This window comes from Eucyclogobius newberryi, unplaced genomic scaffold, assembly GCF_026437365.1.
Source record: "Eucyclogobius newberryi isolate DKJ021-1_F unplaced genomic scaffold, fEucNew1.0.hap1 SCAF_20, whole genome shotgun sequence".
NCBI classification, from domain to species: Eukaryota; Metazoa; Chordata; class Actinopteri; order Gobiiformes; family Gobiidae; genus Eucyclogobius; species Eucyclogobius newberryi.
In genome coordinates this window covers 13,312,513-13,337,662 of record NW_027315835.1, presented here as the reverse complement: position 1 = coordinate 13,337,662, position 25,150 = coordinate 13,312,513, and the positions used below count along the sequence as shown (strand labels likewise).

At 39.2% G+C, this 25,150-nt stretch overlaps 1 protein-coding gene across 2 annotated transcripts; it reads right to left on the bottom strand.

The window, feature by feature from the left end:
• Nucleotides 1-143: 143 nt before the first annotated feature.
• Nucleotides 144-23,861, bottom strand: LOC140369498 (transmembrane protein 150A-like). Of its 2 annotated transcripts, none has more exons than XM_072456863.1 (8): nucleotides 23,681-23,861; nucleotides 21,070-21,158; nucleotides 16,860-16,907; nucleotides 15,232-15,318; nucleotides 13,545-13,612; nucleotides 10,232-10,359; nucleotides 1,266-1,443; nucleotides 144-511 (listed from the first exon to the last, which is right to left on the bottom strand). In XM_072456863.1, the coding sequence occupies exons 2-8, from the start codon at nucleotides 21,132-21,134 to the stop codon at nucleotides 267-269; spliced, it is 819 nt and encodes a 272-aa protein (XP_072312964.1). In that variant the 5' UTR covers nucleotides 21,135-21,158; nucleotides 23,681-23,861; the 3' UTR covers nucleotides 144-266. The 2 variants fall into 2 exon arrangements, with proteins under 2 accessions (XP_072312964.1, XP_072312965.1); XM_072456864.1 differs by having other exon boundaries at nucleotides 21,070-21,155.
• Between the last annotated feature and the right edge of the window lie 1,289 nt (nucleotides 23,862-25,150).

Here is a 25,150-nt window from a genome sequence, read left to right as displayed (position 1 = left end):
GGCCATCAACTAAAATAATACAAAGTTGTAACAATTCATATCCATAAACTGATGCCATGATGCCAATGGTAAAACATTTATTTTGTAGTATTCCATTTTGAAATCAAATGCAACTCCACTATGTCCTGCAATGTACAAAACACGTTCATTATTGGCTTTGGTGTTGTGTGCAGTAGTGAGCTCATGCTACACAGTTCTCAAGCTCTTTTTTGCAGGCTTTAACGTCCTCGTAGCCCTTAAGTGGAAACAAAGCCGCATTCATTTCCTTACAGCATGTCTAAGGTCTCAAGCTGGTGATGGTTCGCTCCTCCCACCTCTGTCTTGTGGTCCGATATGGGATAGCTCTGCTCTTTGGCCCCTTTAGATAAGATCATGAGCGTGTCCCCCGAAATGTCTGAAAACTCAAAGGCAAATGTCCCGTAGAACAACATGATGAGCATACAGTAGACCCACTCAAATATGGCCGAGGCGTGTTGAAGGACGAAGCTTTCCTGGCAAAAGAAAACACCACCTGAAGAAAACTGGTTAAGGAGGACAAGTTCACCATACATTCAGTAGTGTAATGTTTGGTATGTCCAGTAGAGGGCAACATAACCTATAAAACAAGCGCTTTAGAATTGTGACCTGAGCACCAAAAATCAGTTCAATAGATATTTATGACACTGAACTTTAGTAAGAACTAGAGGTGTACATTCTAGATAATGCCTTGTTCGACTTATCGCTTAATATATTGTGATTGTGGTTCCGTTTTAAAAAACATAACTATACAGAAGTGTTTAGTGTATACGTTCAAACTCTATTTCAATACCAAGGAAAAGGCTACTACATTTTTGCCCCCAACAATAATTAAAAAATGCTTTTCTTTATAGACTGTTATTTTCAACATGAATAGGATGTGCAATAATACTAATAATAACACTTGCTTTATGTTGCTATGTTGCTCTGAAAAAGATCAAGAGCATTCTAAAACTCTTCAGGAAAGGTTTGTGTATGTTCTTTTTTTTTGTATATATATTTGCTCAAATACATACCTAGTTTTGACACTAGTTTTAATATCTCGTATATTGTCTTTTTCTGCACTTTCTTTCTGCAAATTTGATCATTTATACCTTTACACCCTTTTCAACTGTTAGTGATGTGATGATTAGTCTTTGTAGAATGTCTTGATGTTGCTTGCATTTACGTTTTTTCTTGCTACCAATATTGGATTGAACCTTAATGTGTGAATAGATGTGTTAGATGTAGATTTGACATGAAAAGGATACTGAGGACCAGTGCGACCAGTGCCAGCAGCGTCATGGCGACTCGTAGATTCCCCGTCCTGTATTCGCCCTGTGTTTTTGCCAGTCTATACGTGAGAGCCGACTGTAGGCAGACGAACAGCATACTGGAGGGGAACGCCACGCCGGCACCAACATAGTGCAAGACTTTGGCGTAGTCCACCTGTCAAATGGAGGCACAAAGGAGATTAAAGCCGCAAGCAGCGATGATAGGTCTCGCTACTCCTGCGACCGCCTTTCCACACATTTGCACATGTCATATCAAAGTTTGTAAGCAAACAGATGAAAAAGCGAACATATATTTATGAGTATAGCTGTTTGTCTGTATTTGCTATTTGCGCAGCGTTAAATGGTCAGTCACTGTCAGACCTTGTCACAATAAAGCTGCTTCTAAAGCTGGAGTCACAGGAAGTGACACATAAGAGGGATTTCAGTCTAGTTTTCAGTCTAGAGAACGATGGCTTTGAACCAGCGACACAAACATAATACAGATATGATGTGATATACTTTATTGAGTGTGTGCCAATTTTCACTCACTTTGCACAAAATAATTTTTGACTTTCTAAATAGATTTGACAAGTCTGACAGGATTTGTATGGGAAATATCTCTGTTTCAGTCTGATGCATGAGGGTTTGAAAAATCACTGAAGAAACACGAAATTAAGGCGTTTTTTGATGGAGAGCTACACAAAAACTGTAAAGAATATTTTTTCAAAAATGTGGCTAATTATTACATTTCAATGTCTGTAGATGTGCAAAGTGTTGATTTGACCCAGGGACTTTTTGGAAAATAAAATGTCAAAGTGGTGGCGGTATTTTGATTCATAATGTCCAACTTCCTGTCCATCATAGGGCAATGCTCTAATAATATATTTTACTCATCTCATTGATCTCTACCAATGTTCCAAATTTCATGAGCATAGGCCAACATTTACACATCTCATTTCCTATGTGTTTTTTTTTTTTTCTAGAGTGCGCTGTGCAGCTTTTATTTGAGCAGCCTGTAAATTATAGTTATGAGATTGACATTTTTGTTAATTTAGTTCACTCTGACAGCTTTGGTGCATTTGTGCTAATGTTTAGTGTGTCTTTATGTCTGCTTTTTTATTAGTTGTTGTGAAGGGCCATAGAGGCCAAGCTGTACAAAATGGGGCATAGGTCTGATGGAGATTTAGGATCAAGGGCACATCAAGGAATGCTCTGCAACAAAATGCTGTTTATGCGTTCCTGTAGGTGGCGCTAGAGCACCAATTATAATGTGTATGCATGAGCCATTTGGACTGCCCTTCATCTGTGCCCCTCCAGCCTCTATGGGGCACTGCTGGGTGTGGAAAAAAGAGGGCAAGAAACTGGCACCAGGTGTTGGAAAGTGCAGAGGCATATGATTTTTGACTGTGTCTAATGTAGTTCCATGTGTTATTGTAGTGAAGGTGAGCCGAATACATTTACTTTAAATATGTCACAGGACTATTTTGTGATGCTTTGGAAGACACGCATGCTTAAAATCTTCTGTACACCTTCAATTTGTAAGTCAGGCTGTTTTGGCAGGGCAAACTAGCCTCTACAATGTACAAATGATTACAATTTTAACCCAATCAGATGAAGTGTGTTGGCTCCATAACAACTCCAGACAGCTTCAATTTTGATTTCAGATCATAAAGTTAAAAACAATAAGTAAGAGTATATGTAAAGGCAGAGGTTGATGGAGTTAGGAGAGGGCGATATGTCAAAAAATCTATATCGCCATTTTTATTTGATCACAAATTCAAGCCTTTTTTATTGACAATCAAATATTCCTCAAGTGATAGAATAATCAAATGAATTTTGACTTAGAAATAGCTTGTACTTAAAATGTGATTCATATTTCATTATCATAAGTAATCAAAGTTTCACAATTTTAAACAATAAAATAAATCATAAACTATACTACACAGCACACATTTGAGCTTTTACCTTTTTGGACAAATACACTTCAAAAAGCACATAACTAGAAAACAAACATGTGACTTTTAGCTAGTTCATTAAAATATGTTCCTCTTCAGCACAAATATAATTCCTTATTTTTTTGTTATTCTTTTGTCATGGGCACATCACATGTCACACAGATGAGGTCACTTCGACCAGAACTACTTCAGCTTCATCCTGGTGCAAAGCAGTGATGTGCGGTGAGGTTCAGGGCGAGTGAGGCATTGACTCTTTCAGAATAGGATTCACAAATGCGAATGAACCCAAAAAAGCACCTTAAACATAATTTAAATGACAACAGACAATGAGTTATGCAATATATCTCATATCAGTATTAATTACACAAATATTTTAACACACATATTTAATTCCAATTGAGTCTATTTCAAGCCAAAATAAATACAAGTTTATGGTCTTACCTTTACATTTTGATAAGTTGGAAATAACTGTAAATAACAAAATAAGTCAGGCGTATTGTTTGCCTCAGCGGGTGAAAACTTTTACTGCTGTTTTATAATGAATCCGCGAGCCTAAACACGTTTCAGAAATACATTTTATACATTATCTGGAATATGGAAGTACAGAGCATATTGAGTGTTTAATTTGTTAAATACAGAGGGACAGTGGCACATTTGCATCGCATACTGTATAGTTTGTGAGGAATAATACTGTGCACCAAGTGGCAGAGCAAGGTGCTTCCTCCTCCCTGTATTTGACATGCAAAAATAGTGATATTCTTGGATTGGATTGTTCCATATAGGATTCAAATGGTAATGGGGTTTATAATACAAACCAGCTGATAAATATCAACATTTATTATACTTTATAATTACGGAAGCTCTGCCTCCCCTGAATGTACGTCACTGATGCAACGAGCTCTTACAAGACAAGCTAATCATGTCCATTATCATGTCACGTCGAACTGGACTAGAAATGACATGATCCACAACCCCGTCCTCTCCCGCCCTGTCATTTCTCATCTCATCAAACTCAAACATATTCATCTCAACATTTTGTCGTAGGCTGGTGTGGTGAAGCTAAGTCACGGAGCAAATGGAGGAAGCAAAGAAAGCATCGCAGCTGTTCCCAAATAACAGGGGAGACAAAAAGACAACTGTGCATCCTGATCTTATAGACATCCTCTATAAGATCTCCTTTAAGGCCTGCAGCAAAGAGAATTATTTAAAGTGTAGAACCTAACCATAAACCTTTATTTAACTGGTTATTAAGTCTGAATAATTCAAAATAAACTATTTGAACATTATGAAATAAGTATTTGCTCATTGCTTTATTAAGGCTAATTCAGGTGTTGTTACTATAAAGTATTAACCATTATTTCAATTAATTACACACAGAGTGAACAAAACAAGCCGACATTGTGTAAAACACCATCAATGACCAATTCACACACACAGATTTAGGAGGATGACGTGTCTTAATACAACATCAGTCTGTAACCATTGGTTTAGGCACAATGGAAAAGTATTTATTAACCAGCATAGAGTCACCAAACACACATTTGTATTTAAACATGTCCACAATAAAATAACACATTAAAAAAAAGGATACTGTCTAATTCATAGATTTGTGGAAAAGTGTATTTTATTTTAGTCTTGTTTTCCAACATTTGGGTAATAAACTTTGGTCTTTTCCATTTGCACTCTGGTCTAAAGTTTATACAGAACTTCCCTCTCCAGGACGCCTGTTTACTCAAAAGGGAAACACTGAGGTTCATTATGTAAGCTTTAATGTGGAGTGGGCGGGACTTAACGTGAGCCAATGGGAACACAGGAGGATTGGCCCGTAACCACGGGTCAAAAAACTGTACAAAGACCCTGAAAGTGAAGCAGTTGTGTGCCCCATGCAACGTCAAGCCCCCCAGATGTGCACAGACGCGAGGAACAGGAGACAAATGCTTTGACACGGGATGGGCCCCCGGCAGCTTGACTCCGGACACACTAACTCAAAGGCTCACGCACGCTCACTCACACGTGCTCAGACATACTGTACACAACACTGCAAAAACCAACGACTACATGAGGTAAAATGGCTTGAATTCAGAATATTTCTCTTGAGTTGGGTGGACTTATTTAAAAGTATTTCTGACTGGTTTCTAGTGCTGCAAGAACTATTCCAAAAGCGAATTCATGCGGCAATTATTATTTTTTGATCAATCTATTAGTCATTAAAGTGTCAAAGGCCAATGGATATGAAATCTTTACTAAATTTGACCCAGAGGAAGAGTTTACTTACAAATGCTGTTGTCCTCAGAAACACTACATTTACACGTTTTCGTTGTCATTTTGAGGAATAAAACATAAAACATCTCTCAGCACATGGCAAGTTGGGAAGTCTGTGTATAGTCCAGATAACAATTATTCAATGCTAAATTTGCTGATGAGTATTTCAATAATCAACTAGCTGCGATGAATGCGATTAGTTGTTTGTCACAAGCTTTAGCGATGTCAAATAACCCTGACTTTGCACTCATCATTTGCACAATTTCAACAGGCGTACAACGTGCTCTCACATTATGTAGTTTCTCATAGGGAATGGTAAATATGAAAACATTTACGTTAAAAATGGAAAGTATAATTATTGAAGACAAATGCTAGGCAAGGCAAGTTTATTTGTAGAGCACATTTCATACACAAGGCAATTCAAAGTGCTTCACACAGCAGGAAAAATGCATTCAAATCACAACGAAATTACAGAAACAGAAATACAATAAAATTAACTAAATTAAAAATTATCAATCCAACTGATTGTTTAAACTAATAAAATCACAAACAAAAGAGAAGAGTGCAAAGAAAAAATCCTTTCAGTCACATGCGCAGCTAAACAAAACTGTTTTTAGCTTAGATTTGAACATTGTCAGAGTAGAAGCCTGTCTCACATCTTCAGGAAGACTGTTCCAGATTTTAGCTGCATAAAACTGAAACGCAGATTCCCCATGTTTTGTCCTGACTCTGGGCACCAGCAGGAGGCTGGTCCCTGAGGTCCTCAGAGTCCGAGATGGTTCATATGGCACTAACATGTCTGAGATGTACTTTGGTGCTAGGCCATGGAGAGACTTGTACACAAGCAGAGCTGCTTTAAAGTCTATTCTCTGAGCCACAGGAGCCATTGCAGAGACCTGAGAACAGGACTAATGTGATCATACATCCTGGTTCTAGTCAGGACCCGAGCAGCAGCGTTCTGGATGTACTGCAGCTGTTTTACAACTCGTTTGGAGAGGCCAGTGAGCAGGCCGTTACAGTAGTCTAATCTACTGGAGACAAACGCATGGATAACTCTCTCTAAATCTGGTTTTGACACTATATTTTTGATTTTGGCAATGTTTTTTAGATGGTAAAAAGCTGCTGATGTTATTGATTTGACGTGGCTATTAAAGTTCAAGTCTGAGTCCATTATTACCCCCAGATTTCTAATTTGGTTTGTAGGTTTTAGAGCGAGACTCTGGAGGTGATGCTAACACTTTCTCGTTGTTTCTGTGGGCCAAAAACAATTATTTCAGTCTTGTCTGAGTTCAGCAGGAGAAAGTTGTTTTGCATCCACAAACTGATCTGTTGGATGCAGTGACAGAGTGAATCTACTGGTCCAGAGTCACCTGCCGATAGTGAAACAGATCTGAGTGTCGTCTGCATAATTGTGATAGGACACATTTTCACTGCGTATCAACTGACCTAACGGCAGCATGTAGCGGTTGAACAGAAGGGGACCCAGGACTGACCCTTGGGGCACTCCACAGGTCAGGGTCATGTGGTCTGAGACAACAAAGTACTTCCTGTCTTCCAGATAGGACCTTAACCAGTTTAGGGCAGTGCCAGTGATGCCCACCCAGTCCTCTAGTCTCTGTAAGAGGACCCCATGATCGACAGTGTCAAAAGCAGCACTCAGATCTAACAGAATTAAGACTGAGGCTTTGCCCGTGTCAGTGTTCAGGCGGATGTCATTTGTCACCTTGACAAGAGCAGTCTCAGTGCTGTGATGAGGTCTAAAACCTGACTGAAAAACATCAAATGAGTTGTTTATTAAGAGGAAATCTGTGAGCTGTTGGTAAACAACCTTTTCAAGGACTTTGCCCCAAAATGGCAGATTAGAGATGGGCCGGTAATTACTCAGTACTGCGGCATCAAGACTGCTCTTCTTTAGGAGAGGCTTTATGACCGCAGTTTTCAAAGACATTGGGAATGTTCCAGATTGAAGCGACATGTTAACTATGTGAGTGAATGGTGCTAACAAACTGTTCAGCACAGACTTTAGAAATCTGGTGGGTAACACATCGAGGCAGCATGTAGATGAACTCAGACTGGTGATGATCTCATGGACAGTTTTGTCAGTTACTGGTGCAAAGTGAGTTAGCTCTAAGTGTCTTGGTGGTTTTAGGGTAATTTTTTGCATTGTGGGATTTATAGCATTTTTAATGCCCTGAACTTTGTCATTAAAGAATAATGCAAACTCATTACACTTGGATGTGGAAATGAGTTCTAACGGCAGCTGAGCTGGAGGGTTTGTTAATCTGTTTACTGTGGCAAACAGGACACGCGAGTTGTTACTGCAGCTTCCAATTATTTCAGAAAAATATCTACATAAGATTAGGTTGTACATGTTCAGCTTCTCTTTGTAAATCTCTTTTTGAACCTGGAGCTTTGACTTGCGCCATTTCCGTTCGGCCCTGCGGCACTCCCTTTTCTGTGCCCTGACCGAATCATCATTTCTCCACTCCTTCTGCTTATTTTTAACCATTTTAGTCTTTATAGGGGCGATGGTGTCCAGAACATTCAAAACACTAGATGTAACAGAGTTCAACAAATCATTTACATTAGAACATGAGACATTTTCAAAGTTTATCATTTCCATAAACAGTGCACCTGTGCCATCACTTATGTGTCTCCTCTGAACAACTGCAGGACCAACCGGAAGTTTGGGAGAAACAGACAGGTCAAAGAAGACACAGAAATGATCAGACAGAGCAATATCGATCACATTAACATTTGAAATATTTACCCCTTTTATAATTATGAGATCTAGAGTGTGTCCTTTGCTGTGGGTGGGGCCTCTCACATGCTGAGTAAGACTGAAGGTTTCAAGGACAGCATCAAGCTCTTTAGCGTTTCTGTCACAAATATTATCAACATGCACATTGAAATCACCTGTAATGACCAAACCATCAAAGTCTGTGCATACGACTGAAAACATCTCAGTAAAATCATCAATAAAACTTTGGCAGTGCTGGGGAGGCTTGTATAAAACAATGAAGAGAATGGATAGAGACCGTTTTAGCTCCATTTTAAAGGATACATACTCAAATGATGAAAACACCCCAAAAGACAACCTGCGGGTAATTATTTCATCTCTAAAGACAGCACAGACTCCACCCCCTTTTTTGTTTTCTCGTGTTTCAGATTCAAACTTAAAGTTGGGTGGAGCAGATTCTATCAGAACTACATTTCCTGTGTTTTTGTCAAGCCATGTTTCAGTTAAAAACATAAAATCAAGATTATAAGAAGAAATAAAATTATTAATTAAGAGAGATTTGTTACATAAGGATCTGACATTTAGCACAGCAAGTTTCAGACTAGTTTCAGTGAGACTGGGCTTTATCTTTTCACAGGGAATATGAATCACATTTCTCAGATTGGGCCTGACTCGCATTTTGTTTTTCCATCTGTGTGATGATGTGACTACAGATACTAATAGTTCTTGGAGGGAATTTGATTAGCAAGTTCTTGTTTTTCAGGAATCAGAGGGTGCAGTTTGGCCTCATCGCCTCCATTATGTTGTAGAGGGGGTGGAAAGATTGAGGGTCACACCCATATATTTTGGGATTGTCAAAAAATACTAAAATATTGCATGTATGTTCAGAATTAAATATTTATGATATTGGGTCTTTGAACCTTTCATATTATACTGTAATGTTCACCTGCAGAAGAGTGACATTTTTGGTTGGTTGCCGGAAAAATTCTAACTACAATTTTTCGTAAAGGTATTATATTTATTTATTCACTCTGAAATAGTGAGTAAAATGGCTAAAGGAAGTTTACAACACGACAGAACTTTCATTCAAAAGTGGTCACTTGATTATTGAGTGAAAAAAAAGAAGTCAAATATAGTCAAAATAATAACAAAATAAACACTAATCAAAGCCATTGGAGCTCATAGACGTTCCTTTTCCACAGGGCATTCTCACACGCACACTCACACGTGCATGAGGAATATACTGTACATAAAACAGGCTTTGCACAGACTAGAAAAACTCCATAAATGTCTGGGTCTAAATGACAAAGCCCATAGTCTGCACCCGTTTAAGCTCCACTGCAGGCCACAGCGTTTCTCAGACAGTTTAAGGGCCTAAGACAACATGTGCTTACAAGTGCAGATACTCACTCTTCAACTCTCTTAAATGAACTTTAAGCTTACTGACGGATGAACATTGAAGGTTCAGAAAAGTTGAATAAGGACCAACATTAAACTGGTCCATTTTTACACAATACAATTACTTAAAACATATATAACACATATGTCCTTCTAAAAAGTGCACAATGTAACTTTTCTTGTGGAGGGTCTGCCACCTGCTTGTTTCCATGGAGATGTTTTTGCCCGACATGTTCCACATTGGCTTCAAAAGCAAACCTCCATGTGTCTTTCATAGTCCCATTAGGAAAAGAGTTAGACCTTGTAAATGTACATGAATGAGAATGGATTGTCCAATAAAACATTATCTAACATCACTTTTAAACTCATGAGACACAAAAAGGTTAAACCAAATCCAAACCAGATGATGGACTGAATCTTATTAGGAACAGGGAGATCAAAAACCATTTTGTGTTTCACCGTTTACAATACCCGGGGACTGATGCAGAGAGACAGTAGTGTTTGTCTTTGAAACTTGGATTTATGCCATAAACTATGTAACACAATTTACAAAATGACTCGTTTGAAGTGAAGAGGAGTGAGGCGTTTTTTGTTTTAAAGGACTATACCTGGAAGTTTCCCACCATGATGAGACCGGCCGCACAGACCCAGCCGGTGGAGAGTCCCGCTGTGTTCAGGAGGCAGTTCTGGTGCTTCTCGATGACATGGGCGTAACGCAACAGGCCGATCAACAACACTGGAAGAGAGGCGGAAAGGAAGTCGAGTTTACCATACGTGCGTGCGAGTGTGTGTGTGTGTGTGTGTGCGAGTGTGTGTGTGTGTGCGAGTGCGAGTGTGTGTGTGTGTGTGCGAGTGTGTGTGTGTGTGTGTGCGAGTGTGTGTGCGAGTGTGTGTTTGTGTGTGTTTGCGCGTGTGCGTGTGTGTGTGTGCGAGTGTGTGTGTGTGTGTGTGTGCGAGTGTGTGTGTGTGTGTGTGTGCGAGTGTGTGTGCGTGTGTGTGTGTGTGTGTGTGTGCGAGTGTGTGTGTGTGTGTGTTTGTGTGTGTTTGCGCGTGTGCGTGTGTGTGTGTGTGTGTGTGTGCGAGTGTGTGTGCGAGTGTGTGTGTGTGTGTGCGAGTGTGTGTGTGTGTGTGTGTGTGTGTGTGTGTGTGCGAGTGTGTGTGCGAGTGTGTGTGTGTGTGTGTGCGAGTGTGTGTGTGTGTGTGTGTGTGCGAGTGTGTGTGTGTGTGTGTGTGTGAGTGTGTACGTGTGTGTCTGTGCGTGTGTGTGTGTGAGTGAGTGAGTGTGTGCGTGCGTGTGTGTGTGTGTGTTTGCGCGCGTGTGTGTGTGTGTGTGTGTGCGTGTGTGCGTGCGTGCGTGTGTGTGTTTGTGCGTGCGTGTGTGTGTTTGTGTGTGTATGTGTGTGTTTGCGCGTGTGTGTGTGTGAGTGCGTGCGTGTGTGTGTGTGTGCGTGCGTGTGCGTGTGTGTGTGTATGTGTGTGTGCGTGCGTGTGTGTGTGCGTGTGTGTGTATGTGTGTGTGTGTGTGTGTGTGTGTGTGTGTGTGTGCGTGTGTGTGCGTGTAGAGGGAAAGACATAAATACACTGCAAAAATAATTTACTGCAATGAAGAACATTTTCTCTGCAACATACATGCATGTGAGACCCACTTTTATTCCGGCCCGCTGTGTTTTGTATGTTTTGTTTTCATTTTAATTTATTTGACTTATTCATTGCTGTTTTCTGGTTTTCTGGTTGTGACTTTACTTACTCTACATTTTGTTGTTTGAGTTATTTTGTGTAGCACTTTTTGTTTACATGTGCTTTATAAATGTGGATTACTTCAATGGAACAAAACTTTGTACTGAAAATAAGAAAACAAGGAAATGTCTCTTAAGTTATGAAAAAATATACTTCCACACCTGGACAAAGTCATAATTATGTCACTGAAGAACAACAGATGTTCATGCATTATGGGTAAATACTCTTATTGAGCAGCTGTATTTACATTATGAGCTATTACACACTAAACTGATGATGTCTTCAAAAGTCAGTAGGCTAAAATCACTAAAGCTTTAAGTAAATAGACCACAACACAGACAGTTGAGTGTGTGGGGATCAATGGCCATTCAAAGCGATGAGACTGTAGATCTCATGTTGACACTGCAGCCCACGTTACATCTGCTGCTCATCAAAAACCACAGACACGTGTTCTCTGTTCATAGTCCAACAGCGAGCCCGGTGGCTGCTCTTTACATAGCTTTGATAAGAAATGATAAGCAAACTAAGATTGTTTTGTTTTGACTCAGTAAGAGATCCATTTTCTGGCTCAGCAACTTCTATTCTTCAGAAGAGTGCTGACACCACACCCCAGAGAGTGTGAACGGATTAAGAGAAACCTTTGATGAAGCTCAGTCTGTCTGAAGAGTACGTCAATGTATTTCAAAAAACGTACCTTATATAATTTGACAGGAACAATTAGTCTTACCAAGATATTTCATAATACGTCATTATATTATTCATTGTTTGAAAAGCGTTAGCATTAGCCTTACATTGTGTATTTTATGTTCTGTCAGCTTGATCCTTTCAGAGCAATTACTCAGTTTAAAGACTTTTTTTTTTTTCTGATTTAAATGAATAATTAGCGTGGTGACTTTTTACCAACTGACTGATGCCTTACTTGGCTCTACAATCAGCTTGAAATTCAGCCAGTGTATTTTTGTACATTAAAGTTTGACCCCAGCGACCTATGACCCTTTAAAAGTGACGGCACAAGTCCACAAATCACTGTTGTTTACTTTGCACAGGACACAGCAAAGAACCATGTAGTCTGTGTCATGCCTGTTAAGTTATGACAGTTGTTTGGATATATTTTACAATTCTAGCAAATAAAAAGTATATATATATATATATGTATTTTAACATTGAAATACCAGAGATGATGGGTCCAGACAGGTTAATGGCCCTATAAAATTGCCCCAAATTCCACCGCTTTCTGTGTAAATGTCCACATGGAGCAGGTGTGTGACCCAGAGAGAGGTCAGCGCAGTGACAACTTTGATTGAGCGATCGAGGAAAGAGTAAATACGTTACAGCATCTGGACTGAGCTTTCCTGGTATTAAAGGAACATTACAACACAGACGAGTCAGGTGACAAGGGCTGGACTGTGTCAGGACAGTTAACACACACCAGCTTTGACTTTGTTTTGTTGCTAAAATACTCATGATTTTAATGTGTTTGCTCCAACCACTTTTCATGTCCTAAATAATCCGATCATTAACAGATTGATCTTGACATCCCTAAACTTACATTCTTCTTACACAAAGAAACATTGGACCTAATCTTTAATGCTTCAAATAAATCTGTGTTTCATCTGGTCTGGTTGTTTTGTTTACAGAGATATGTAATAAAAAAAAGAAAAAAAAAACATGGAAAAAGAAGAATTACTCAATTATGTCATCTCACCCATGTCTAAATGTTTCAATACAACATTGCATTGCCCGTAGCTTGTAAGTTCACGTACTGCACACGGGGAGGCAGATAAAATGTCCCGCTGCAGAAGGGGGTAAAGGGGGACCGGGGAGACTTGGCAGGAGCTATTGCAGCTGAAACAACATCAAACTGCGGTTCACAGATTCCCTTTGAACCCAAGAACGGGATAAATTTGGGGGCAAACGTAAAAAAGTAATATGATTTTGATCTCAAGGCATTTCACGGCAGGGTCTGTTTGCAATCTTCCGTTATAAAGCTAAACTATAGTGAAAGGTTGAAACTGTAGAAGCTAGGAAAGCGTACGGGATGACATTTTGTAGTGGCTAGAAACACACACACACACACACACACACACACACAAATAAAGATCACGTTTCATGCTCTAATTGTGTTAGAAAATATTGTCATTTTTACTTTCATCCATTACAACAAAAAGCCGATATTTTACTCACCCATGAAAGATCCAGTGCTACAGACGAGGCTGAAGAAGCAACTCTCTGGTGGCATTGTCCCACTTTTGCTGTAATAAAAAGGTGCATTTAACCATTAAGCAACTATAATTTTAGGTAATTTTATGTTTAAATTCAAGTCAAGTTAAGTTCATTCCAGTAATTCTGTCAAGGGCCTTTTGAGGAAGTTGGTAAAGCTATAAATTGTAAGAAAAGACCTCACCAGAATCCATCTATGACAACGGTAAATTATAGCGCCACAGGGAGGAAGTGGAAATAATAATAGTTCTGCATTTTTATGTCTGGTCTCGGGATAGAAACAATGAAAAGTGTCTAAATACACAAAAGCACGAATTACAAACTGGGGAAAATAATAATAAACACAACAGAAATAAACAACTACCAAGGCAAGCTAGCACAATAACACACGGGTTTGTGTAAAGGTTGGTGCCAACTGACAAATGTGTACTTCTCTTTCTTCAGGGGTAAATGCTTTTTTATTTAACCACACGATGATGATGATAATTACATATTTGTTTTTTTTGTGAGTAAAGTTTGGGGACCAACTACGACAAGTCTCCCTTAAAATGCACTTGAATCCAAACCGTGCTATGGATCCTTTTTCTTTTCTTTTCTTGTATTGTTTTGTATTGTATTGTATTTTATTTATTTATTTAAATTCATTTTTTTTCATTTTATTATTATTATTATTATTTTATTTCTATTTTTTTTTTTTATTATGCCATGAAACGTATCTATCATGGATCATGGGTATAAGACACCATCAAGTCAAGTGACATGTCACATCTGTGGAGAGGTGAGCCTTTTTCGAGCTATTTTTAAAGAAATAAAAACTGTAAATAATTAAGGTTTATTGCCATATTGTGGAGCATTCCAGGCAAAGCAATGAAATATCAATGGACCAACCAGAAAAGTAACATTTTGCATCATTAAACAGCATTTTGCATCTGTCGTCTTGATGGTGGCGCCTCTTGTTTTGTGCTCCCTGGTTTGTTTACACTCTGGGGGTCTGAGTGGTGAAGGATCAACTCCACCAAACAAAAGCTTTTCTTCCTGTCGGGCTGAAGAGGTTCCACCCCCCGACTCTGAACTCAAGTCAGGCAAGTGCTGGCCCATCCCTGGTTAGCAGCCGGGGCCTCAGTGCCACTAGACTGGAAATACCTCTGTGTTTGTCGTTTACTGTTTGAGAACTGCGCTTTGGAGTAGAAAATGTGAGTGTGTAAGTGTGGTTTGCAGTAAAACAGAAATAGACAAGAGAAAAGGTCTTAAAACTAAAAAAGAAAGAAAAAGGACTAAGAGGCGACCACATTGCTGCGAGTACCATATACACACACTATATGTTCAAAGTGGTTGAAATATGCAGATTGGTGTATTCATGAATGCAGTTCTAGAGAAAACTGGGAACATTGTGGAAAGTCTTTATATTGAGGCCCATAAACATAAAAATATATGATGACTATAGCAGCTAGAGATGGCGTATTTTGTGTTGTTGTTTTTTAATTGCTCCTTTCCTTCAGGAGCATCTAGTCTTGAGTACTTTGGGTGCAACAATCCACTAATTTCCCTATTCACACTTTAATAAATCAAATGTACGGTTTTATTTCTGATTCTTTATAGTATATTGTCCCCTCCACTTGTTAAATATTGCATTGTTTGACAGTAAACGGACCTTATGAGAGGAATGTTATCCAGGGTGCAGCACAGGACTGGGCCTCGCTGTAGGTGAAGCTCCTCCTCACACGACTCATTATAAAGCCTGGAAACACAAACATGCATTTAATAATTTATTTATTTAGAACATTTTCACACTGTATTGAGCATACTTCATACATACATCATCAGTACAGCATATTACAGTATTTACAGCTGCATTTAAAGGGCCAAGTCGTGGTAGTCAAGGTCATTTGAAGCGACAAAATAAATCTTTAGATATGTTTAATGCCATGTTATGGAATATTCTACGCAAAGCAATAGCATCTCCAATATTGAAAGTCACAAGTTGTTTGTTGTTACCATGGTTGAAATTTAAGGGAAAATATTGGTTAATGTTAGTAGAGTTTTGCAATGGCCAAGATTTCAAGTGTGAGTCATTTAATATCAATTATACCGCATTATAATCTATAAATTTATGTTGGAGTTTGGCCTTTCAGATAATGCTGCGTAAATGTTAAGTTATTCAGTCTTTTATTTATAAATATTTTTTCTTAATACAATTTTTCCATCTTTCTCTTTTAAATTGATGGTTTAATTTATGTTAATATTTCACATGCCAAAGAAGTGACTTTTTATGAGAACCGTACATCCAAATTTCATAAACTCTCTCTTACGTTGATTTACAGTTTCCTACTCATGATTCATGCCAACAGTTCGTCTGGCTGCACTTTATTTTCTTAATGTCCACTCCCAGAATTCATGTGCCGCATTTGACAGACAGGAAGTAGAGTGTTAAGCAGACTGAGAAACGATGGACTGTTTCCTATGAATAAATGGACTCCACTGGATCAACATCATAACCTAAACATTACACTGTGAGTTTGCTCGCTTGACGCTTTTCTCACATCTCTATTTTCTCTCTTTAAAATAATAAAGTTGCTGTGTGAAATGTGAGGATGTATGAAAGAGAAAGACTATTTCTGTAAGATGTGTTTAAAGGTGCACTATGGAGGGCCTTTCACCGTCGTCTGCCAAGTTTTACAGCATTTGTGGAAAAATTCTAGACAAAACAACATGGAAAATAGAAGGTTTTGAACACTCCCCCTAAAAGTGTTCCTTTAAAACAACAGCCCTGGACAATCATTGAGGCCATATCTAACTCTAGCTTTTCCACATATTAAATTCAAACCACGGTGCACTTATTATTCAAAGCTGTAGACATGATTAGAAGGCTATGAATATATTTAAATGTCTATTTGCACATAATACATTTGGGCAAAAACTGAAACATTTTGAACAAATCCTGGACTAGACGAAGACTAAAAATGGACTAGAACAGGCCCAAACCCAGTCTACATCTAATAATAATAATAATAATAATAATAATAATAATAATGATGATGATGATGATGATGATGATGATGATGATGATGATGATATATTTTATTTATAGGTGACTTTTGAAGGCCTCAAGTTCAAAGTACAGAACATATTCAAAATAAATTATTCAAATATATGTTGAAATTAAAATGGAGCAGTGGCCAATATATTAAAGTTAAAGGTTTATGAACAGACAGGATTACAGCTGGACTAATCTGACCCAAACCAGAACAGAAATGGTATAGATTGGTTCTTTTCACTTACCAGTTACTTATGGGACAGACATGCTGGTTGTAGAGGGCCATTGCATATCTGTGAGAGAAAAAACAGTACAAACACATTAGACGAACGAGTCAATCTGCCACTGAGTCAAGTTAAAAGTCAGCTCTGTGGAGAGGCGAGTCTGCTCACACTAACAATGCATGTTTTTCAAGGTATTTACGAGCAATAAAATACATCCAAGGTATAAAAAGACAAGCAGAAGAGTTACCTAGTGCACCTTTAACTTATTATAACTTGCAAAAATTAAGCACATACTGAACCAAAACACCTTTAATACTTTCACACTGTCAGTTATGCATGCACACACAGATCCTGGTGTATTTTAACTTGTATTTTAACTTGCAATGACGCCATAGAGCAGCCTAAAATGTCAATTAAACAATAACTACCACTACAAATGGAGAGATTAGAGGAACATTATCTAAAACTGTACTTTGTTCACTATGGATCTACCCCACAGTGCAATCAGCTCCTTTCGAGGTGTTCAAAAGACAAGACTGCTTTTGGGAAGGCACAAAAAGTCATTTAATTTGGACAAGCAGACAAGATGGTGAATAGATTAAGTAAGCATTAATAGATAGTTTACATGGATGCATTTTAGTGAAATATAAATACACAGTTATTCTTTTTTGGAGTAGGTTCAGGCAACAGTTTGAACCTAGATGTGTTTTGATGTGTGATTTTGTGTTTAACATAATGAATACAGACTAAAGATACTAACTTCACCTACAATGATAAAAGCTGTTTTCACATGTATGAAGGCAAAGGCAATTACCCCTGAACTACACATATCTGAGGTCTGGGCAAACGCACATTCATAATTACAAGACAGTATCAGGTCCTTTGCTGAGGTCTATCCTGCCTGAGTTTTTCCACATACATTTTTGTACATTGGCAGTTGTACATTGTGTTATTTGTCCACAATTTCCCACTCACATGTCTGAATTCTGCAGTGTATGGCGAGGGTTGGAGTCTGGCTATTTCAAATGTCAAATATTTACTTTTGGCCTTTTGGGGATGAAGATTTCCTCCATATTGCGTGGTACTTTTGCGCGTTGGGTTTGTAGGTCAAGCGGCAGACCCACAGATGTGACAATGAGACACAGGCAGTGACAGGCAGAGGATTACAGCGCTGTCTCCAGAGAAAGACTTTGGAAACCTGGTGTGAGACATTCCAGCTCTCTCTTTACAGCCGTGTGAAAGACTTGAAAGAGGAGATAGTGCTGCTCCAAACAGAGAACAGAGAAATTATATGGACCGGCCTAAGTCTAGAATAGGTGTAACAAGTTTTTTTTAGATGCTTCCGGTTCATTTTGGGCCATTTATATAGCCCATGAGACTGGGCTGCCCGTTCAGACTATGGTGGTGCAAATATTTCTTTTTCTATTGATAATTTCCTCTTAAACAATTTGTCAAGAATAAATGTCAGTTATTGCTTATATTTCATGCATAGCAGGGTTTTTTGTAAACATTAGGCTAGGCTATAGTTACTCTTTTGTGTTTAAGACAGCACACAGACCAACAAACTTTGTGTTTTATATAGTCCAGGTTGTTTTAGACTTTTTTTTTTTTGTAAATATGCATTTATACAAATCATATCCTGGTATTACTGGTATCACATACATTAAATACACTCCTAATTTATAACAATTCAAATATAGTTAATAAAGGTGTATTATTGAGATACTGTGACAAATTTTAAATAAAAGGTTTTTGTAAGTCTATTATAGCCCTCTGTATCTTTTAATTTAAATACTGTAATATTGTCTATGTTGAAAAGTAACATGTGTACTATATACTTTAGGAAGTTAAAGTACTTGTAACTTCCACTGCTATGCAGACGACACTCAGCTGTATTTATCAATGAAACCTGATCAGAGCGATCAAGTAGACAGACTTAGTACTTGTGTGAAGGAGATAAAAAACCTGGATGACACTAAACTACCTGCTTCTTAACCCTGAAAAAACCGAGGTCATTGTGCTTGGCCCTAAGCATCTACGAGACGCTCTATCTGAGCAGATAGTCACACTGGACAATGTCAGTGTAGCCTCCAGTTCTACTGTAAGAAACCTTGGAGTCTTATTTGACCAGGAGCTCTCATTTAAAGCTCATATAAATCAAGCTTGTAAAACAGCCTATTTCCATTTGCGCAACATCGCCAAAATCAGAAGAATCCTGCCTAAAAGTGATGCCGAAAAACTTATCCATGCATTTGTAACGACTAGATTAGACTACTGTAACTCCCTGCTCGCAGCGTGTCCTAAAAGCTCCATAAAAAGCTTTCAACTGGTTCAAAATGCAGCAGCAAGATTACTAACAGGAACAAAAAGAAGAGAGCACATTACGCCAGTGCTGAAGTCTCTTCACTGGCTCCCCGTCGAGTCCAGAATCAAATTCAAAATTCTACTCTTGACCTACAAAGCCATAAATGACATGGCCCCATCCTACCTCAAAGATGCTATAGAACCATATCATCCAAACAGAGCTCTTCGCTCTCAGAATGCCGGCCTTCTGGTGGTGCCAAGAGTCTCTAAAAGTACTGTAGGAGGTAGAGCGTTTAGCTACCAAGCCCCTGTGTTATGGAATCAGCTCCCGACCCATGTTAAATATGCTGACACAGTCTCTTCATTTAAGTCCAGGCTTAAAACGTTCCTCTTCGAAATCGCTTATGGTCAGAGTAGTTAGGAACAGAAAGATAAACCCACAGCTTCAGCTACGCTGCCCTAGGAGTAACTGTGCTGGGGGAAGTATGACAGCTTGAGCACTATCCTCTTCTTCTGACTACTTATGCTATCAAACAATATTTATTTTTTAATTCCACTTGCAAACTGTTCACCGCCTTCTTTTTCTTTCTCTCACTCCTGAGGACCTGTGGACCCAGATGTCCCTCTCCTGGTGAAGTGGTCCCTGCCCCATGTGGACGGTCCCTCATCTGCCTGAAGAGTGGCTCCAGTTCGCCTCAGTCGGTCCCTCATCTGCCTGAAGAGTGGGTCCAGCTCGCCTCCGACGGTGCCTCATCTACCTGAAGAGTGGGTCCAGCTCGCCTCCCACGGTCCCTCATCTGCCTGAGGAGTGGGTCCAGTTCGCCTCCGACGGTCCCTCATCTGCCTGAAGAGTGGGTCCTGCTCGACTCCGACGGTCCCTCATCTGCCTGAAGAGTGGGTCCAGTTCGCCTCAGTCGGTCCCTCATCTGCCTGAAGAGTGGGTCCAGCTCCAGTCTCCTCGTGTCCGTCTGTCCGTCTGTGAGAGTCGGATCTCTCCTTCACTGGAACTCCTCCAGGTTTCTACGCTTTTTTCCCAAAGAGGTTTTTTTTTTGTAGTTTTTCCTGGCCGAGAAGGAGAGTCTAAGGACAGAGGACCCTGGGACATTGTCCCTCGCCACCACAGACATTGTCTGACTTCATCGCCACCACAGACATTGTCTGACTCCATCGCCACCACAGACATTGTCTGACTTCATCGCCACCACAGACATTGTTGATTCATTTCTCCCTGTGGCCCTCAGAGGCAACTGTTGTTGTGATTTTGGGCCTTACAAAAATAAATTGATTTGATTTGATTTGACTTGTAGTAATAACAGTGTAGTAACCGCCATAGTAGAAGTAGTAGAAGATGTTGCACTAGTAGTTAGTACAGGTGGCACTTTCTACTCTTTAAATACATGAAAAAACAAGTATACAGTATAAATAAACTGCATGCAGGAGGTAAACATCTAACCAAAGCGTGAACTCTCTCGAATGAATGAACAAATAGTAAAACGACAGCTTGTCACATATATTTTGGAATAGTCCTGAGGGAAAGAAGTCATCCAATAGTAACAATCCAGCGAGCGTCCCATTACATCTGAGAGGAGCAGGTTTGACCACCCGCTGGTTTCTGCTACTCATGCGACAGATGCTAAATGACACTTGGTGATCCACTACCACCACCATGGGCTAATTTCCACCTTAAAGGCCAGTATAAAGCTCCTATAACACACTGTTGTCGTGAGCAGAGGACGTCAAAGAAACTACTGACACATGAGAGGGGAAGTTTGAAACAAGACCATGCAAACAGGAATCCGAGGCAGATACTCCTACACATTGTTCTCTCCAAATAAGGGAAAGAGCCTAATGTAATGGGGCAGGGGGGTCCCGTGTGTGTGAGTATGAGGTGGAATGAGGTGGTTTTGAGTAAATGTTTAGGACTTACACAACCCAAATTCCCGTGATCATAAAGACAGGAAGACTGAGCGGAAGGATCATCCACAAAGACATGATGCTCTCAGGACTTAGACGCTGCTGAACACAAACAAAAGTGATGGAATGGAAGATGTTTTAGACATATTGGTTAACAACTGACATAAATCATCAATCAAACGTGGAAGTTTAAAAAAAAAAGTTAGCAAATACATGTTGAACCACAATATACATGTAAGAGCTAGATAAATAATATATTATATATATATATATATATATATATATATATATATATATAATATAATATATTCACTATACTTTTAATTTGCAAGTTATTGTGTTATGGTGGTTTGTCAAGAAGATTTAGTAAACTTACAAATGAGTTAATTTGTGAAGAAGTCTGAGATAGTCACAGCATATCATAGTAGAATTAATTAATCAATAATAACAAGAAGAAGAAGAAGAGGAATTACACCGACGACGACAATAATAATAATAATAATAATTAAAGCCGCAAGCGGCAATGATCGGCCCTCGCCACGCCGCCGCAGCTAACGCGCCCCAATTGTCCTTTTATTACGCCTACTGCTGAATCTGTGACGCTGTCACATCTTCTCCCCTTTGTTTTACCATTCAAAAAGCTATTTTGTTTTGAATTCTTGGCAAAATGTGCGGCTTTGCCGCACAGACACCGTGACTTTTTGAATAAAAATGTGGAAGATGAGTCTCACCAAATTTCAGGTTAATAGGGCTAAAGCCCTGAGGGGGAGGAGTTCGTGAAAGTCTAAAGTGTAAACATGTTCTGGTGATTTCCCCTTTGGAATAACATGGGAGGTTTTGGTCATTGCTACGGCAAAGCCATAATAATTATGACATGGGTCTCATTGACTTTTTTAATGGGGATGCTAAAATTGAGTTGTGTGTCAAATTTCATATAATTTCGCAAAACTAAACATTTAACCTCCATATAAAATCTGTAGGGGGCGCTGTGGCGCCAAATTAATTTATTTCACTTCAAGTAGGTTTAGGGCAAAAAGTTTAACAACTGATTCTAATTTGACGCAATTCGGACTTTATCTGCGCAAACGGCAGAAATGTTAAATTTGGGAGATTTCTGAAATTCTAGCTAAAGTTTGCGGCTTCGCCGCACAGAGACCGTGACAGGTATCAATGTAATTTAAATAACTTTTGATGTCCCACTCCTCAGCACCATTTTCACCAAATTTCAGCTTTTTAGAGCCAACGCCCTGGGAGGAGTACGACATTTGGAAAAACTCCCGAGTCATGCTTAGCCGTTTTTGAAGCAATATGGCCGACATTTGGTTGGGCGGACGGCGTTGCCGTAATAATTTACTTCTCTTGTCACCATCTACCTCTGCGCCAAATTTCATGATTCTACGATCAGATTTTTTTTGGGTCATTTCCTATCTCTCAATGCATTTTTGGTACATTTGGGGGCGCTGACGCGCCAATTTTTTTTTATTTTAAAAAAGGGAAATAGCCAGAGGCACGATTTTTAGAGGTGTGCAAATTTTTGTGACTTTTCGTCAATGTTCACTGGGTGAAAAATAGGGGGGTTGGTCCCGAGAAGAAGAAGAAGAAGAAGAAGAAGAAGAAGAAGAAGAAGAAGAAGAAGAAGAAGAAGAAGAAGAAGAAGAAGAAGAAGAAGAAGAAGAAGAAGAAGAAGAAGAAGAAGAAGAAGAAGAATATTCCGATGCGAAAACAATGTTTCCCATTTTTCAAATATCATAAACTATACATTTTCGGAAAGCGCTCGCACTTTCCTACCTCATGGTGTGGGTCCCTGGTCACTGACGGGTACTTTCGTTAATTTTGAGTGGGCTCCGCCCACTTTGTGTTTTTGGCCCTCTTTACAGTAATAATGTAAAATTTTTGCATTACATGCTTATATGCACGGAACATGCAAGAGATGGGGAACGTATTCGTGAGCTACTTGGCGCAAATGAGTGCTTTATATGGGGATCTCATTCTCAATGTAAAGTGCTCGTTTAGTGCGCACTTTTGCACGGGCTTCGCCCGTTTACAACGGTAATGTTCCATTTTCCTACTACTAATTAGTATGCACGGGGCGTGCATGAGTGAAGGAGTGCGTTAGTGAGTGTTTGGAAGTGGGCGAGCGCTTCGCGCTCGATTTCGTGCGCACTTTCGCAGCCGTGCTTTGCACGGCCTTATGAGATTAATAGGCCTCTCGCCAGCTTGTGGCGCTCGGGCCTAATAATAATAATACATAAAACAACGGAACAATAGCATCAATTAAAAGAGATAGAACCTATATGCTTGCTTAGTTCAATTTGTGCAACGTTATTTGGGACATTTATTTAAGTTTTCCCTAAAATATGCATCATCTATGCCACATAATGCTTAATAACATGATGAAAGTAGCCTACTACATTTAAATTAGGAACCATGGTTAGTTTTGGCAGTTTTCTGAGTCTAGTTACAAGTTATTCGCATTTGGTTAAAAATCTAGTTTATAGGATATTTCCAAAGTCGGATTCAGCTTTTTGAGGATCTCTTATAGCCCTGTATAATATCATATTTGACTTAAAAACACACAAAAAACACACCCCAGAGTTAAACGCGGTGCAGAAGTCCATTGTTACCTGCGCGTCGTAGGCACAAATCTCCAGGATCGACCCCCAAAGTTGCAAAGACTCAGAGCGCGTCCTGTCCTGGTTTTGCAGGAGAACATCCCGTTTTCAAGTCCCAAATGTCCTGCAGTTGTTCTACATCATCTTCAGTCAGCGCGGAGCGGCTTTTGCACGTTTACGTCCATCATCTGCCTCCGCGCCGTGCTTTTCCTCCAGTGTTATCCGCGCTGTGGTGGTCCGCGCTCAGGGACCAGCCACAGGAGACACACGCTCCTCCCTCCAGGGGCCCTTCAGCACGACTCTGGCCCCAACACAGGCTCGGGTCACTTTGGATCGGACTGTTTATCTCATGAGACGGATCACAGGTGGAGAATGCAGTTAACGTGGGCAGTGGGCAGTTTGCCTCATTTAGGATTCAAAATATATATAATTTGATTTAAACAAAACAGCCGCATTACTGGTTGTTTTGGGTGAAATGCGTTTCATGTTTTTAGAAATGAGTTGTTTGTGTCCAAGCTGTTCACACATACTTTTACAAGCATTTTTAAAATCACAGTTTATATTTTCATTACACACAGAAACTACTTGATTTCCAAAGATCAGGTGACACTTATTGAAACGCTGTTAATTAGTAAAAACAGTTAGGCCTACATTAAAAGTGTGGGCTGACGTGTTTAGGTCGTTACAATAATGTTATAAACAATGTTATAACTATCATGGAGAAAGTGCAGGCTCCTTACTTCCACAAGAGGGCGACAAATACTAATGTAACCGTCCATCCTGCTTTTTGGTCACAGGTGACAGATAATCCAGGCTCATCTTTATCAGTAGTTCACTCACATTTGTTCCTAAAGGAGGTATATTATACTAAAAATACTTTTGTGTGCTTTTAATTCAATAAGATAAATGATGAGGGAATTAAAGTGACATTTTTATTGAGTCATACATGTGAATAAACCTGTATTGTCCTGCATTTGAGGCCCGAGTGCTCGGAATATGCCTGTTTTCACCTATCTCTGCCTACTTTCCTGTATTCATTTGCAATTTTTGGGTTGGAAGCCATTTTTCAAAGATAAAAAAGACTCAGAAATGGTACCATGTTTTGAGTTTTGAAAAAAAATCTCAAAATCCCATTTCTATTATCAAGCCGTTTTCAATCAATACTGCAGTTTACAAAGATCAAAGTAAAATAATGATCTAATTATATGAGAGTTCAAATCCAGTTTAAGAAAATGTTTTTTCAGTTAACTACAGTGCTCTTTACAATCTTAGGTTTGACCCTGCAAATGCTTTTCAAACCGCAAATCTTCCAAATGCCACAAACTTTACATAAAAAAAGAGATTGTGAGAGCATGTATGTTAAATGAGTCCAACAGTTATTTGTAATTGTTTTATTGTAACATTTCAACAAAGCCCTTTCAACGGTTTTCCCCCTGCATTTTTTAATTTTACATTTGAAGTGGTTAACAATCGCAAAAGACA